Source organism: Mustela lutreola, chromosome 9 (assembly GCF_030435805.1).
Source record: "Mustela lutreola isolate mMusLut2 chromosome 9, mMusLut2.pri, whole genome shotgun sequence".
In the NCBI taxonomy this organism is placed as follows: domain Eukaryota; kingdom Metazoa; phylum Chordata; class Mammalia; order Carnivora; family Mustelidae; genus Mustela; species Mustela lutreola.
The window spans coordinates 140,464,791-140,480,151 of record NC_081298.1 but is presented as its reverse complement, the minus strand read 5'-3'; the positions used below and the strand labels follow the sequence as shown (position 1 = coordinate 140,480,151).

The 15,361-nt window shown below is 55.1% G+C and overlaps 1 protein-coding gene across 43 annotated transcripts in view; it reads right to left on the bottom strand.

Annotated features, from left to right (window-relative positions):
- LOC131807412 (uncharacterized) overlaps nucleotides 1–14,971 on the bottom strand; it is a 36,334-nt gene extending 21,363 nt beyond the window's left edge. For 6 of the 43 annotated variants that reach the window (XR_009344439.1, XR_009344440.1, XR_009344441.1 and 3 more), the window contains exons 1-3: nucleotides 13,974–14,370; nucleotides 12,635–12,840; nucleotides 11,923–12,128 (exon numbers count right to left, since the gene is read on the bottom strand). Coding sequence is in view for 9 of the 43 variants with exons in the window: in XM_059132720.1 (XP_058988703.1) it covers nucleotides 11,923–12,128; nucleotides 12,635–12,840; nucleotides 13,974–13,976 (415 nt within the window). In the remaining 34 variants the exon portion in view is untranslated. Of the gene's footprint in view, nucleotides 1–591; nucleotides 2,749–3,735; nucleotides 4,037–11,922; nucleotides 12,129–12,634; nucleotides 12,841–13,973; nucleotides 14,380–14,440 lie in introns of those variants that run through there. The other 37 variants (XR_009344446.1, XR_009344447.1, XR_009344454.1 and 34 more) reach the window with 27 other exon arrangements.
- Between the last annotated feature and the right edge of the window lie 390 nt (nucleotides 14,972–15,361).

Genomic DNA, 15,361 nt, shown 5'->3' with positions numbered 1-15,361 from the left:
ACTCTCTCTACTCCACTATGACTTTATCTTAACTAATGACATTCTATAAGGACCATATTTCTAAAGGTCACAATTTGAGGTGCTGGGCATTAGGACTTCAATACAACTTCCTTGGAGGACAAGGTAAGCCCTAAGAACCAGACTGAAGTTGGAGTTTGCAGACATCTCCGGGTGCTGCATCAGAACGCCACAGCACGAGAAGAGCCCCTGCTTCGGACCCTTCGGTTCCTTCCCGCCCCCTGACCCCCCCCCCCCCCCCCCGCTCTTCCATGGTTGAGAGGCCTTGTCATTGTTCCCTCCGGACCTCCCACACACCGACACCTCTCATTAGAAAGACCAAAGATAAAAGAGAGGAAATAGAGCAAAACTCAAAGGCTTAGTTCAAGAAGTCCCATGTTCGGAAAGAGAGTTTCAGAGATAGAGAAAGAAATCAAGGGAAACGGAAGAAAGAAAATCATCAAGATGTAATTTAAGAGGGGCCTGGGTTGTTTAGTCATTAAGCATCTGTTCTTGGTTCAGGTCATGAGCCCAGGGCCCTGAGATCGAGGCCTGCATCAGGCTCCCTGTTTCTCCCTCTTCCACTCCCCCTGCTTATGTTCCCTCTCTGGTTGTGTCTTTCTGTCAAATCAATAAATAAATCTAAAAATTTTTTTAAAAAGATATAATTTAAGAACACTTCTGAGACCCGAGAGACATGAGTTTCCAGCCTAGGACCCACTGAGTGCCTGGCATGATAGATGAAACAGACTCACCCCAAGACAGTAGCAGGACATTTAAGAACACTAAGGATAAAAAGAAAATCCTACAAGCTGTCAGGGAGATAAAAATAGGTCCCATACAAAGGATCAGGAATAAAAATGGCTTTGATTCTCAAGAGTAACCCGAATGCTAGATGACAATGCGACATGGTCTTCAAAAATCTGGGAGGAAACTACTTCAAAACCAGAAAGTACCAACTAAGCGTGAGGTACAGTGAAGATAGTGTCAGTCATGCAAGGTGTCAGAGTATTTACCTCCCACACACCTCAAGAAGCTATTAGATTTGTTCCACCAAAGGAAGAGAAAGAACTATGAAAATAGACATGAAACCCATCCCAAGACACAATCTAAGAGTAAACTTGGGACTTCCAAGCTTAGCTCCAACATGTAAATAGCTTGGGAGTTGTCACCCACCACTCTTACAACAGGAACAATCTGGAAAACTGAAAAACATGACTTTTCTGGGACTCCTCAGAGGCTGGTGTCGCAGGACAAACCACCACCCCTGAATTGAGAGAGACAAGGTATATACAGCCAAGATCTTACATAGAGAGCCAAAGCCACAAACTGGAGTCATAAACTGGTAGGAACACGTAAGTGGTCATTTTGACAAATTGCTAGAGGCTGAGTGTGGGCTAGCCTAAAAGAGGGAAACCCCCGGGGCTACAGGATTGGTGGGCTTTCACATTGTGGGGGAGGGGGAGGCTTAATCTCCAGGAACCCTACCAGGTTCTCATAATGAAGAATTAAGGAAGATCCATGCCATGGTTCTGGCAGGAGGAGGGAAGGTGGTCAAGTGTGATACTCCCCAAGCACTCTCCCTGATAAATGCCAGTTCTCCAAGGAAGAAGACTGCCAGGGCTCTCCCAGCTGGGGGAGGGGCGCGTCCCCCAGCACAGCACCCTCTAGTCTCTCCCTACTGCCTGCCAGGGAAATGGTGGGGGAACACTGTTAACAGTGATCCTTGCTTCACAGAAATAGATTGGAGACACAGACATAGCATGCTAACACTAATCGAAAGAAAGCTGGAACAGCTATATTAATTTCTGACAAAGCAGCAGACTTCAAAATAGGGAAGACTATCAGGGATAAAGAAGGGCCTTACATAATAATAAAGGGGTCAATTTGCCAAGAAGATGAAGAAGGCCCTAACATGTATAACCCTAATAACAGAGCATCAAAATACAAAAACCTACAGAAATGCAAGAAGCAAATACATCAACGATCACAGCTGGAGATCGCAACTTTCAATCAGCAAATGACAAATACAACAGCAGAAAATCAGCAAGAGGACAGATGGCCTAAAGGGTGAGTGTGAACTACTTGACATTTATAGAAGACGCCATCCAACAAGAGCAGAATACATTTCCTTCTACAAGAATATAATTCAGTTTCTAGGAAGGTGAAAAACAGCAAAACTGATCTGTGTTATTAGAAGTCAGGACAGTGGTCACCTCTGGAGAGCAGGAGAGGGACAGTAATTAGAAGAGATATAAGGGATGCTTCTAGAATACTAAGAAAGTTCCATTTCTTGACAACTGCATGTACACCTTGTGATAATTCATCAAGATATGTATGTATTACGCTCTGTGTGCTTTTTTCTTCGCAGATAATGCTGCCGTCAATTTTTCCAAAGAGAAGCAGAGGACTTCCTGGGGACGATGGAGTTGTCTGGAGGACACACAGTGCAGATGCCCGGAGCGCAGCCAGCCCACTGCTCGGAGACTCCAGAATAAGTTACCCCAGGAGGATGAAATGGACCTGCTTCAAAAACATCTAGACTCGGAAGGAGAGGACAAGTGTCCCAAAGAGATGGAAATGGAGCCGTGTCTCCACAGATCGCAAAAGAGTGCAGATGCTCTCAAAGAACTTTCTTCTCTCATCAAGGAGAAAAGAGCAGGGCTAGGGAGATGGTTGATGAGTCTGGTCAGTTTCAGGGGATGCGGCAGACACAGCAAGAACTCCCAGGCTCCCTGGCGTGCTCTCGACCTGTAGAATGGAATCGAAGGAACAGAATTTTTTTTTTCTTTAACACCCTTCCTTTTATTAGGGTGTATTACCGATCGCCGTGTGACTGAGTGGGGCTCCTTTCAGGAGAGAAAACAATGTCTCTACTCAAATTTCTCCAGTTCCTCAAGACAGGAGTTAATTCCAAAGTCGGTTTCAGTACAGAGCTAATCACACCCATAACCCACTCGCTTTCTCTTTGCATTCCTCCCACCTCTGTGATGTTATAAATGGCTTATTTTCCATTTCTATAACGTTTTTTATAATGGGCAGAAGTCAAGAGAGCAGAGAGAAATGAAATTATTAAATGGTCTCGACCCTCTTTCTCCATGTCCACATGTACTCATTCATCCGTCTTTTCACTAAAGGTTTGTTGATGACTGTGAGAACGAACCAGTGAAGAAACAGACGATTTTCCTCGGAGCTGCCAGCTCCTAACAAAACGGAACGCCTTGACCTGCTGGCTGCACCTTTGTCCCTGTCAGCAGCTGATGGCAAAGAACCCGAAATAGTCTAGCCGCCTACATCCGAAGGACGGGAGAGATACAGGCGAGGGAACTCAGCAACTACAGAAATCAACCATGAAAAATCAGGAGAGTTTTCCTTTTCCTGGAAACATTTTTATAATTAACCTACAAACCTAAATTCTGTGGAAAAGAACCCAGTGCAAAATCCCCAAGTAGTAATAAAATTCCCACTTCTTAGGTTCACATTTCAGGCCCGCCTCAATATTAACTTCTCATTTCCTCCTCGCCTCTGCTCATCAGGAGTGAAATAAATACAATCTTCAAACCCGTGACCTTCAATTTAATCCCAGGTCTCTAGGGGGCTTTCCTGCTTTTGTAGTCTGGCCACCTCATTACACAGATAAGAAAACCCAGGCCCAGGGAGACAGCAAGTTGCCCAAGGTCACCCAAGGTCAGAGGTGCAGCTGGGACCAGAACCCAAGCCTGCCTGTACCTACATTACCTCCATGAGAGGAAATCGAGTGGCTCGTGATGCCCGTGTCCTTGCAGCAACGTGATGACCCGGGACTCGGTGCTCGCCCAGCCCCACTGCCAGCCCCGAGAGCTGCAGCAAACCTCCTCCGCCCCTCCTCAAAGTTCAGAGCTGCCCCTCCCTCTGCCACCTGCATTCGGCTTCAGGCTTCACCTCCGGAGGAAACAGAAGCCCCCGCCCTGCTCCACGAGGGCCCACCTCCGTCCGCCTCCCCGTGGCCAATCCCCGGATCCCTCCGGCCCTGACCTCCCCCTTCCCACTCCTCATGGCCCCCATGGATGAGTCACCTGGGCTTCCACCAGCCTTTTGCAGCTCACCTGCAAGGGCTCTCTGCCCTTCCGGGTCGGCCTCCTGTGAGAGCTGCCTGCCCCTCCCCGGCCTCTCCCCTGCCTTCCCGCCCACCCCACCTCTGCCCACTGCCCCTCCCCACCCCCTTAACTCCAAAAGACACTCCCTAGTTCTTTGCCCCTAACCTGTCAGATGAATCCCACCCTGCGGACCAGGACCACCTCTTCCAGGGAACCCTCTCCCCCCACTGTCGCCGGAAGAGCCCCTCTTGGGGTCTGCTTGCCCCTGGGTCGTCCTCCCTCAGCGCACCCGCCCAGCTTCATCTGCGGTAACCCTGCAGCTGGGTCCGGGCCCTCCTCTCTCGTTTCACTCTCTCCCTGGAGGTGAGCGCCCCCTCCACGGCCCCAGTTACTGTCCCGTACCCCAGCCCCCAACGTCCAGCCTGAATACACCTCCCAGATGCCACACGATCATCCCCCAGAAACTTCACACTCACCTTTTCCATACCCTCCACACACTCTCTACTTCTCCCTTCCCTACAACCTGTCCCTCAATTTCCTCCCCTGCATGGCTGGCCCCTCCCTCCCTTGCCCACCAGTCTCCCTTTGTGCCGAACCGTCTGGACTTGGGGCTTCACACACGCTGTTCCCTCTATTGGAAACACGGTTCCTCCTTTGCCATCCCCTCCCCCAACTGTGAAATGATGAGGCCCTAAGTCCCAGGTCTCAGCTGAGATGCTACGTCTTCCACGGACCTCTGCCATCTCCCCCAGGTGAGCAGTAGGAGCGCCTGCCCCGGGTCCGTACCCCCCCCCCCACGCCCCCCACCCTGGAGCTGACATCTGGGTTATTCAGTGCAGGAGAATGTGAGACCGTGTCTCCCTTGCTTGTCATGACATTCTCAGCTACAAACACAGACCTGGTTCAGAAATGTTCCGGTTGGTTCAACCCTTAGTTGCACAAAACAGATGTTCACCTCACTGGGTTGGCCTCTAAACCAGGAGCACCTGGAGGACAGAGACTCGTGTCTCTCTGTGTCCCAGAGCCTAGAACACAGCAAGCCTTAGTGAACACGGCTTCTGGGCCACTACGGCTGGAGGGAGCCGGGGTCTGCTGGGCTAACCAGGGCACCATGATCCACCTGTGGCCAGGGGAAGACGAGCAGCGGCGCTGGGTGACGGCGATTTGGGCCAATTTCACATGGGTCCCTGAGCCCCAAAGAAATGAGTTCAGACTGATGACGTCAACTCCATTTTCAGCAGAAACGCAGCATCCTGGCTGCAGGGACAGCGAAGTGCCACAGGGAGGATCTACTGGAATGGAGCCTTCCGTCATCAGACCTTCCCGTGCTGCCGGCAACAGGTCCCTGGTGAACACCCGATGCTTTCAGGAGACCAGAGTAACAGGGGCCCGACTGCCTGCCTGGCTGACCTTCAGAGCAGCCGCCAGCCCGGGCACCGGGGCAGAACCCTGGCCTCGAGCCCCAGCCACACGCGCGATGCCGCAAACTGTGAAGAGCCGGATGATGACCTTCGGGCCCCGGGCTTTGCCGGCAAATTCTGCCACCATGTCCCTGGCCACAAAAGGCTGCCCCGGTGGGGACCCACCTTCAACTAGCTGCCCTGAAATCGAATTAGCCTCTGAGAACACAGCAAGCAAGCCCCTTCGGCAGAGTCAGGACACGGAGAAACCCTAAAAATCGAAGGTGTGATCCAAGCCGCTCAACCCGAATGTGTGCACCTGCTGGAGGGGCCGAGCGCGGGCTGCTGCCCACCAGCCCGTGGATGGCTCCCAGCCCCAGCTGCTGGCTGTCCTTGCTTCCCCTCCCTGTCACCACCCCTCACAGGCAGCATTAAAGCATAGGGGTGAGAGTCACACGCACCCCAGTGAAACACCATGTCACTCTCCTGGAAGCACGCAGCCCCCTGACGCTCTGGAGGGGGCGACCCTGGCCTGGAGAGAGTGGAGCCCAGGTAGCAATCAGACTTCTGGAGTTGGCAGAGCCTGACCAGTGACCTCGATTTACAAGCTGCTAGTCCCGGCTGAGTTACATAACCTCTCAGATCATCAGGTTCTCGTCTTTAAAATGGGGGTAAGGATGGAACCAACCTCACAGGCATAAGAAGGGGGGGCACATCACTTGTGCATGGCAGGGGTGACTTTGCTCTTCTCTTGGTATGTAGGCCGTATTTTTATTGTCCCAAACAAACAGAATGGGTTGGTTTCGTGTCCTTTTGGCAGACCCAGTATATTTCCATCAGTTGCACGCTATCTCCTGCCCTGGGAGAGGCCAAGGGGAGAGGAGGGCCCCTACCTGCCACAGCCAAGCTTAGCCCCAGCGAGTCCCTCCTATTCACTGAACAGATACTGGTTGAGGTTCTGCAATCTAGTAGGGAGAGGGAGATAATGAACGATAAGCTCAAGACATAAATAAGTTATGTAGTAGGTTAAAGGTCCCGTGTATTCTGGGGGGAAGGAGCGGGAAAGGGGAATGGGAGGAGGAGGTGGTGGGGGCAGGTTGTACATTAAATGAATCAGTCAACATGGACCTCACTGAGAGATGAAGTTAGAGCAAAGCCTGGAGTCAGTCGGAGAGAAACCTGTGCAAAGATCTTTCCAGATGGTGGAGGGAATTGCTGGAACAAGGCTTGGTGAGAAGAGCGTGCCCAGCACGTCTGCAGATGCCTCCTCAATACAGACATCTGGTCTACTCCTTGACCCCTGGTTCTCATTCTAAGCATCTTCTGGCAACCATGATAGGGCTAAGCCCTGTTCACGATAGTCCAAGCCTGGCCATGTCTAGTCGCTGAGGCCTTGCCTCCCTGACCTGCCCAGATGTCTCTGTATCACCTACTCCTGCGGGGAGATCCCTCAGAGGGACCTGCACTCCAGGACATGCCTCTTTGCTATCGCCGGCCCCGTGCTTACACCCTGATCAGCCTGCGGTATTAGACCTCCTCCTCCAGCCTCCAATGGAGTTTTATCCCAATGGCCTCTTCAGGTCCAGCAGGAGGTCCCACTGCAGTGGTCCGTGCACCAACCTCTCCTCAGATGCTGTGGTTAACGAGGTCATGCAGCCAACTTTCCCCCATCACAGCTCACAGCCACCAGGAGTGCTGGGTGCAATGGAGGTAGCCTTAGAAAGGGAGGGCTCATGGGTAGTGAATGGAAGTGGTTGGGTGGGTGGAGAAGGTGTGCGTGGACAGATAAAGGACAGATGGATGGCTCACAGATGAGCTGACTCCAGCAAAGAAAAACAGCCCTATACTTCCCCAAAAAGCATTCTGAAGAAGAATGTTCTTTCATCCCCAAAGCACTTTTTCCAGAAACCCCACCCCCACAAATACAGCCGCCTCGGTTCCCAGCCCTCCACGCCAGACTCACAGCCAAAGTAACTTCCCCAACCTCCCTAAGCCATTGGTTGTGGAGCTGGGGACACTTCATATATACTCCTCTAGCGTCTTGGCCCCAACTAAGGTGGGCCAGTCATCTTCAGATCCTTTTTAGCACTAGAATTATTTCTTCAAAGAAAGTTTGTGAAAAACCCCAGGAGACAAAAAAGAAATGTGAAGCTGGTCTAATCAAAGAGTAAATAAGGAACACGGCTAGAGCACCAGCCCTTACTCCATCCAGTCTACCCCTCTGCCCTGGACTCCACAAAGCAGCCTTTACAAGCCAGTCAGGAGACCCAGGGGGCTCCAGGAGAAGCAAGAGCTCATGGCGGCCTGTGGCTCATGGCTAGAGCAGAGTTACAGGAGATGGCTGGAGACTGTGGAGAGTGGAGTCTACGAGGAGTGTGTGTGTGTGTGTGTGTGTGTGTGTGAGAGAGAGAGAGAGAGAGAGAAGGAGAATGTGTGTGTGAGAGACAGAATGTGTGCGAGGGAGATTGTGTGAGTGTGTATGTGAGAGATGTATGTGTATGAGAGACGGAACGTGTGTGAGAGAAAGAATGCATGTGAGAGGGAGAATGTGTGCGTGTATGTGAGGGAGATTGTGTGTGTATGAGAGAGACCTGTGTGTGAGAGACAGAATGTGTGTGTGAGAGACAGAATGTGTGCGAGGGAGTATGTGTGAGTGTGTATGTGAGAGATGTATGTGTATGAGAGACGGAACGTGTGTGAGAGAAAGAATGCATGTGAGAGGGAGAATGTGTGCATGTATGTGAGGGAGATTGTGTGTGTATGAGAGAGACCTGTGTGTGAGAGACAGAATGTGTGTGTGAGAGACAGAATGTGTGCGAGGGAGTATGTGTGAGTGTGTATGTGAGAGATGTATGTGTATGAGAGACGGAACGTGTGTGAGAGAAAGAATGCATGTGAGAGGGAGAATGTGTGCGTGTATGTGAGGGAGATTGTGTGTGTATGAGAGAGACCTCTGTGTGAGAGACAGAATGTTTGTGTGAGAGAAGAGAGGGGGTGTGTGTGAGAGAGAAAGAATGTGTGTAAGAGAGAGTTTGAGTGTGTATGTGAGAGACATATGTGTGTGAAAGACAGCATGTGTGTATGTGTAGACTGTGTATGAAAGAGTGTGAGTGTGAAAGGGTGTGTGAGAATATTAGTGTGTGAGTTGAAAGGATGTGTGTGTATGTGAGAGTGGGAGTGTAAAGTGTGTGAGTGTGAAAGGGTATGTGGAAATGTGAATGTGAAGAGGTCGTGTGAGTGTGCAGGTGATGTGTGACAATGCGCTTGAGAGAATGTGTGTGTGTGTGTGTGAGAGAGAGAGAGAGGTTGCGAGTCTATGGGTGTGAAAGGCATGCCTGAGTGTGTAAGACCGTGTGTGAGTGTGGACGGGAGCGTGTGCGGGCGTGTGAGAGCGTGGGTGTGCGTGAGAAGGAGGGAGCGGACCCTTCAGGGTGGAACTTCGCCGGTCCGGCACCCGCGGACGGCGGCCATAAACCCGAAGGTAAACAGGCGAGCCTCCGTCGCAGGAGCTTTCCGGGCCGGGCGCGGCGCCATAAAGCGCGACCCCAGCGCAGCGGCCGCACACGGAAGGGCTCGTCGTCCCGGCCGCGGCCCCATAAAAGCTTCCCCAAGGCCGAGCGTCCGGCTGCCGGCGCGGGTCACGGCCGGGCCTCGGTGACTGGAGGGCCGGGAGCCGCCCGGGGGGGGGGGGGGGGGGTCGCCCCGGGGGTGGGGGAGGGGGCATCCGTGGGCTCGGGTCGGGCCAGCGGCCGCGCAGCCTCCCCCGCGGAGCCGAGCCCCCGAGGCCGCTCCCCCCCGGGGGCCGCTGGCCGGGAGCCCGCGCCTGCCTGGGCCGCCCTCGGGCCGCGCCTCCTCCGCCCTCAGAGCCGCCGGGACTCCGCGGAGCCGCGAGAGTCTGAGCAACTTTCTAGAAACCTCCTCAAGCACGCGGTCGGCCGTGGCCGCGCCCCGGACCAGCGCCCCCGCCCCCGCCCCCGCGTGGGGGGACCCGGCGCCGGCCTGGACCCGGGGATCCTCCGCCGACGGAGCCGCCGAAGGAGAGTCGGAGGGCGGCGGCCGCCACCCGTCCGTGAACACGACCGCTCGGGGCGGGAGCCGGGCCGCGCAGGCAGCCCCCGGGGGCCGGCGCCGGGCTGAGCCGCTCTCCCCGGAGCGGCCGGAGCTGGGGGCGCTCAGCTGTGTCCCGCGGCCGCGACCCACGAGGGGCGCTGGGCGTGGGGCTCCCGCGGGGCTGCGGCAGGGGGAGCCTCACCGGAGCGAGCCCGGGACAGCAGCCCCAGACAGGAAAGCGGGTGGCGGAGGAGTAACAGTTTCCTTAAAGATAGCAGGAGGGGGTGGAGAAGTGACAAAGTGACATTCTCGCGAGCACCGACAGACGCCAGGCCCCGGGTCAGATGCCTAGCACCTTCCTAAGTGTCTTCTGAGCGAGACCCTTCGCACCCGTTGGACCGATGTGGGAGCGGAGGTCCAGACAGGTTAAGACACTTGCCTGCAGCTACCCAGCTCATACGTCCAACGCTGGGACTGAACCCATCGAGACCATCAGTGGACCAGTTCGGGGCACAGAAGACGGGCACAGAGAGCCACAAGGGCCTGTCCTTTGTGGCCCAGGTGTCCCGCTGAGTATGTGAGGACCTTGTTCCCCATGCGGGAGCTTCCCTGGCAGAGTGGGATGGAAAAGCACAGAGCTCCCTCAAAGGACACCCGAGATCATGCGGCGGGCCAGCACCCAAGGTCTAAGAGTCACGGGGCCAAGTTCCCAGTGTCCAGGACACAGTGGGCCTCCACTCTGATAACATGCTCTGTCCAGCGAAGGACTGCATCTGCCCACAGTTATCCTGTTTTCGTTTTGTGATCATGAACTCACTGAGCTCTCGTCCAGTCGCGCCCGGAGATCTGAACTTCCAGAGCCCCGTGGCCTCACCCACGTCACACAGAATGTGCAGACACTGTCAGCCGCAGAGCGAGGGGACCAGAGAGTCGGCTGGCCAGGGCGAAGTCAAGACTGGAGCCCCAGGAGCTAGCGATCGGCCCCTGGGGCCCAGGAAGTGGACAGGCACCAAGACCCAGTCTAAAATCTCTACGACCGACTCAACATCAGCCCCTCACGAGGGACTCAGAGCGCTTATCAGAGGAACAGGGGACACGGAGGTGGGCGGCTGGACACTCGTCCCGTGGCCAAGCTGGCCACTCAAGGGCGATGAGTAAACCCTCCACAAAACCGTTATCTCTCATAGGGAATGACGTTTGGGAGACAAGCTCTTTTTGAAAAAGCCCTAGGGCTGATGCTTTGCATCTGATTTGAGAGAAAGACATTTTCCCCAAAGTGTTTCTGAAATAGAGACAAGACAAACACCTTCACTGTGATTCAGTCATGTTCTCTGTGCCTAATTAATGAGCACGTACCCCAAGAGATTGAGAAGTGTCGCCTATCACCTCTAGATTTTTTAAAGTGTGAGAACATCCAGACACCAGCGTGCTTCTAATTTCTGCTTGAAAATGTGTCCCAGTCAAACTGCCGTTCCCTCCCTCCACACTAAGCACTGGTAGTCTTCATGAATCCAGAGTCCCACTCTCTCCGGGCACACACTGGCAGGTGCTGGGACAGCCCACCCATCAGACCACACTTTGCCACAGGCACAGCCAATGCCCGGCGGGGAGCCGTTTGATAAATGTTGATAGAAAGCTGGTTCTGGCCCAGGGTAAGCCCTTCACGGTCCTTGGCCTCCCCGCCACCTGCAGAAAGGGGACAGCCCAGCACAGGGACGACACAGGCCTGGATTCCTGCCCACCACACACTTGCTGTGTGGGAATAAAGACACCTAGCATAAAATGCTGATTTTATCTCTCTTACCTTAATGGTCATTTTACAGGAATACAAAGGCAGGAGGCAAAACATGTATAATTAGTGTCTCTGAACTTCATACTTCGATTTAGAATTCATGTTAAAGGATGCTGGACTGTCCTTATCATGTGTTATAGCCTTATGGCGGGGGGCTATACTCCCCTTTAAGGATCCAGGGAGCAAGACTCGTGATGGAGTAAGTGCAGACGACTGTGCTCTCTCGGGGACGCTGGGATGGGTTTCACTGATTTCTCCACTAAAAAGTCTCAAAAGTTTATTTTCAAAAACGATTTACTTTTAGAAGTCCTCATCTTTGGCTGTACCTAAAAAATGATCAGCTTCATCCAAAATGATGTATTCGTTGTTCTAGAAGCTGCAGGTGCCCAGGGACCCACTGTGAGATGCACGGAATGAGGCCCCCGAGAAAACAGGTAAAAACCCAGAGCAGGATCAGGGGACACTTGGGAGAAGCTTCCAAGAGTGAAAAGTGTTCTCCCAAGGAAGCCTTGCTGCATCGTGGCCGCTGCTCCTCCTCGCTGGTCCGCGCCCCCATCCCAACCCCGCCAACTCTGCAGCTGCTCCCTCCACCTCCTGCAGTACTAACCTGTCCTACTCGTGTTCTCCAGCCGCACACAAGGCACACAGCGCTGGTGGTCGTGCCCAGATAAGAAGGGAACCCAGGAGTCTCGAGGCGTCCCAAACTGAGGCCACACCTCGCTTATACCATGAGTCCACGGGGGGAGGGGCTGGCCACACAGGTTCCAGGTGTGGAACCCAGCCTTGTCAACACGTGGCTTCCAGGGAGTTCTGCTGGACGGTGAGAAGAAAGCAGAGACCACACGTCAGTGCTGCTCATGGCCTGCTTGCTGGCTACCACTGCCCTATGTCCCACCTGGGACAGAAGACTTCCCGAGTCCCCAGGGAGAAGAGAGCCGGGAAGCTGGCCCACGCCACTCTGGTCCTGCCTGTGAAGCCAAAGCTTCTGAGCTTCCCCTTCTAGGTAGGCCCTTCCCTCAGGCTGTCCACCGTCGTGGCCTCTGTGCAGACCTGCCTTCTGCTCCTGCTTGCCCCTCAGCCTCAGTGGGGCTCCTCCTCATCCCAAATGCCCTCTGCCCACAGGCTGGGCTCCACAGCCCACACCCCTGCCTCCAGCACACCCTGATGTGGGATCCTCTCAGCACCTCCCCGTCCCTGGCTGGACTAAAAACGCTTAGGACAGACATCGGACCTCCCTCCTGCCTCCTCCAGTCCCAAAGCACTCCTCCCAGAGCCTGCAGGCCTATCTGTCCAGCTTCCAGAGCCCCGTAAACACGCACCTGCTGCACTTGTTCCCGAGAGTCTGGAAGGAATTGTCCCTAAGCTGGAGGGTCACGCGTTCACTGGACAGGCAGGTGCGAGAAAGCCATGGCTCTACGTGGAGCTGCTGGAGTCCTGCCACCGGGTGCACCGGCATGAAGGTTCCAGGACCTGCCAGGCTACAGATTCTCCACTTCCTGGACACAGGCACGTGGAGAACCATTCCCTGAGACAAGTCATAAGAAAAGATGTCACCCGGTATATTCATTTTCAGTTGCTGCTCTCACAAATTATCACAGACCAGACGGCGTCAAACAATACAAATTTATCACCTTACAGTTCTGGAGCCAGAAGTAACAAAAGGGTCTCCCTGGGCTAAAAGCAAGATGTTTACAGTCTCGTTCTCTCGGGCACTTCCAGGGCACAATCTGTTTCCTCGTGTTTCCCAGTTTCTGGAGGCTGCCCACGCTCCTTGGCCTCTGGCCCCTTCCACCGTCAAAGCCAGCAGTGGCCATCGGAATCACATGCTCACTCCCGCAGTGGCTGTGACAGGCTTAGGGAACCTTGTGACTACACCAGGCCCATCTGGGTAATCCAGGACAATCTCCTCATCCCAGTATCCCTGACCCAACCGTATCGGGGCCATGTCCGCGGACTCTTAAGTTCACGGAGCTTAGGGTGTGGGTGTCTTCGTGTCTGCCGACCTCGGTCCAAGGAAGGTGTTCCCCTGGGACATGCCGTGAGTCAGGGGACTCCCACCGCTCCCGGCCAGTGGGGTGGCCTCTGGGCCCACCCCGTGTCATCTTCGTGATCACTGAGCAGCACCGCCTGGCAGCCGTGGGCTTAAGGACCTTCCCAGGAACTGGGGTCCCATGCGGCACAAGCAGAAAGACGGGACGGTCTGCTGGAGGCAGCATTTCTGCTGCTCTGTGAATCACATGAGGGAAAGAGCTGGAAGGGGTGGGTCTGAGGAGTGGCCACAGTTCCATGATGGAGAGGAGGCTGGAGGCCCTGCGCGGCTCTGGTGGAGGGAAGCCGCGGGCAGCAAGGACATCCTGGACGTAGAGGAGGGTCTCAGAAATGGAGGAGAGGCTCAGAGTGGGGTGCTGAGCCCTGGGGGCCTCCAAGACGCCAGGCCTCTGTCAGATTGATGGCGGGACAGACTCTTGCCGCACACCCTGGGGGGGGGGGGCACTGTGGGCGAGAAGCAGAGCGGCCCTCTGCAGGGGACGTGGGAACAGAACGGAGCTGGATGCACCATAGTGGCAAGCAAGGGAGGCTCTCGCCTGAGGCTCGGCCTCCGCAGGACCAGCTCCTGGCCCAGAGTCCAGACCCTCTGAACACAGAGACATTCTTTACCATTTCAAGACTCCAGGAATCCAGAGTCAGCAGTGCTGGGATGGGCCGGCATCCTGCAACACCGACCAGGCTGCCCCACCGGCCAGAGGAAAGCGCCGTCCTCTCGTTCACAGAGCCCGCGAGGCCGTCCAAGGCCACACTGCCAGGTCACTGTGGTGTGGGCTGGCTCCCCTGCTCCTGCTTTGTCCCTGATGACCGCCTGAGAGGGGCAGACCCAGAGGCGGGATCTAGGCCCCCTGTTTCTTGCCAGGGCCTGCAAGCCTCCTCTCCAGCAGCTTCAGGAGGCCCCGGGGGAGGCATCAGGAGCCCCATGCCTGGCTCAGCCACTGTTTCTAGCAGCAAAGCGTCGGCCGGCCAGTTAACCTCCCTGAGCTGTGGCTCCCCCCCGCCCCCCACCCGGAGACTCGGTCGGGCAACTCCCACCTCACAGAGGCGGCAGGATGTCCCTGAGCCTACCTTCCCCTCACCTTTCTCCTTCTCCTTACCACCAAGTTCAAATCACGCCAGACTGATCTTCCTGATCAGCCCAACTAATTTCCCGTCCTGGCAGTTTCCAAAGCAAAATGCCTTGTTGTTTCGGGGGCCGCGATCTGAGCTTCCTGTGGTCTTCCCGTGTGGGCCGCATAGCAGCGGGGGCGGGTGAGGAGTGGGGTCAGCCCGAGGACCCGGCTGGCTCGGCCCATTGCAGTGGCACAAACAGCGTAATGATTAACTCCCGTCCAGCGCCGTCAGCCTCCCACACACATTCATGAGATGCTAACCGCTCCGGCTCGCTCCGCAGAGCTGGCCGCTCACATTACAAGAGGACCAACATACTTGGCTTCTGAGTCACTCACGGACACGATCTTTCATGCCTTTGCAGGGCGATCTCTCACCAGGAATCACGGATGATGTATGTGTCAACAAACCCTGTGCCAGCTTGACTTCCCTGGGCCTCCCGTGCACCCCTCCTGCCCCGGGGCTGTCTCTGCTTCTCCCCTCTCCCATCCTTGCCTCTAACCCAGATGCCCTGGTTCTCCTTGGGCACCGCAGGCCCCTCCCAGACAGTAGCCCGCAGCCACAGCCCTTGACACCAACCTGGTCCTTCCCTTCCCCCACGGACTCCCTCTTAACACCCCTGAGTCCTAAACGGACTCTGCATTTTCTCCCTCCTCCAGGGCACCCGGCTGGCTTAACAGGGAAAGGCTGCTCACCCTCATGGATCCCTCAATGAAGCGCAAATACTCTGGACCCTCTCCGCTCGCTCCTGTGCTTTTGCCTGCACTTAGGCTTTGCAAGCTCCCCCTACGGGTGGCCCCAAACTTCAATCCCTCCTCGGGTTCTCAAGACCTTGCAGCATCGGGGTCCAGCAGGATGCGGACAGCAGCCCTCACCTCTTCAGCCTCCCC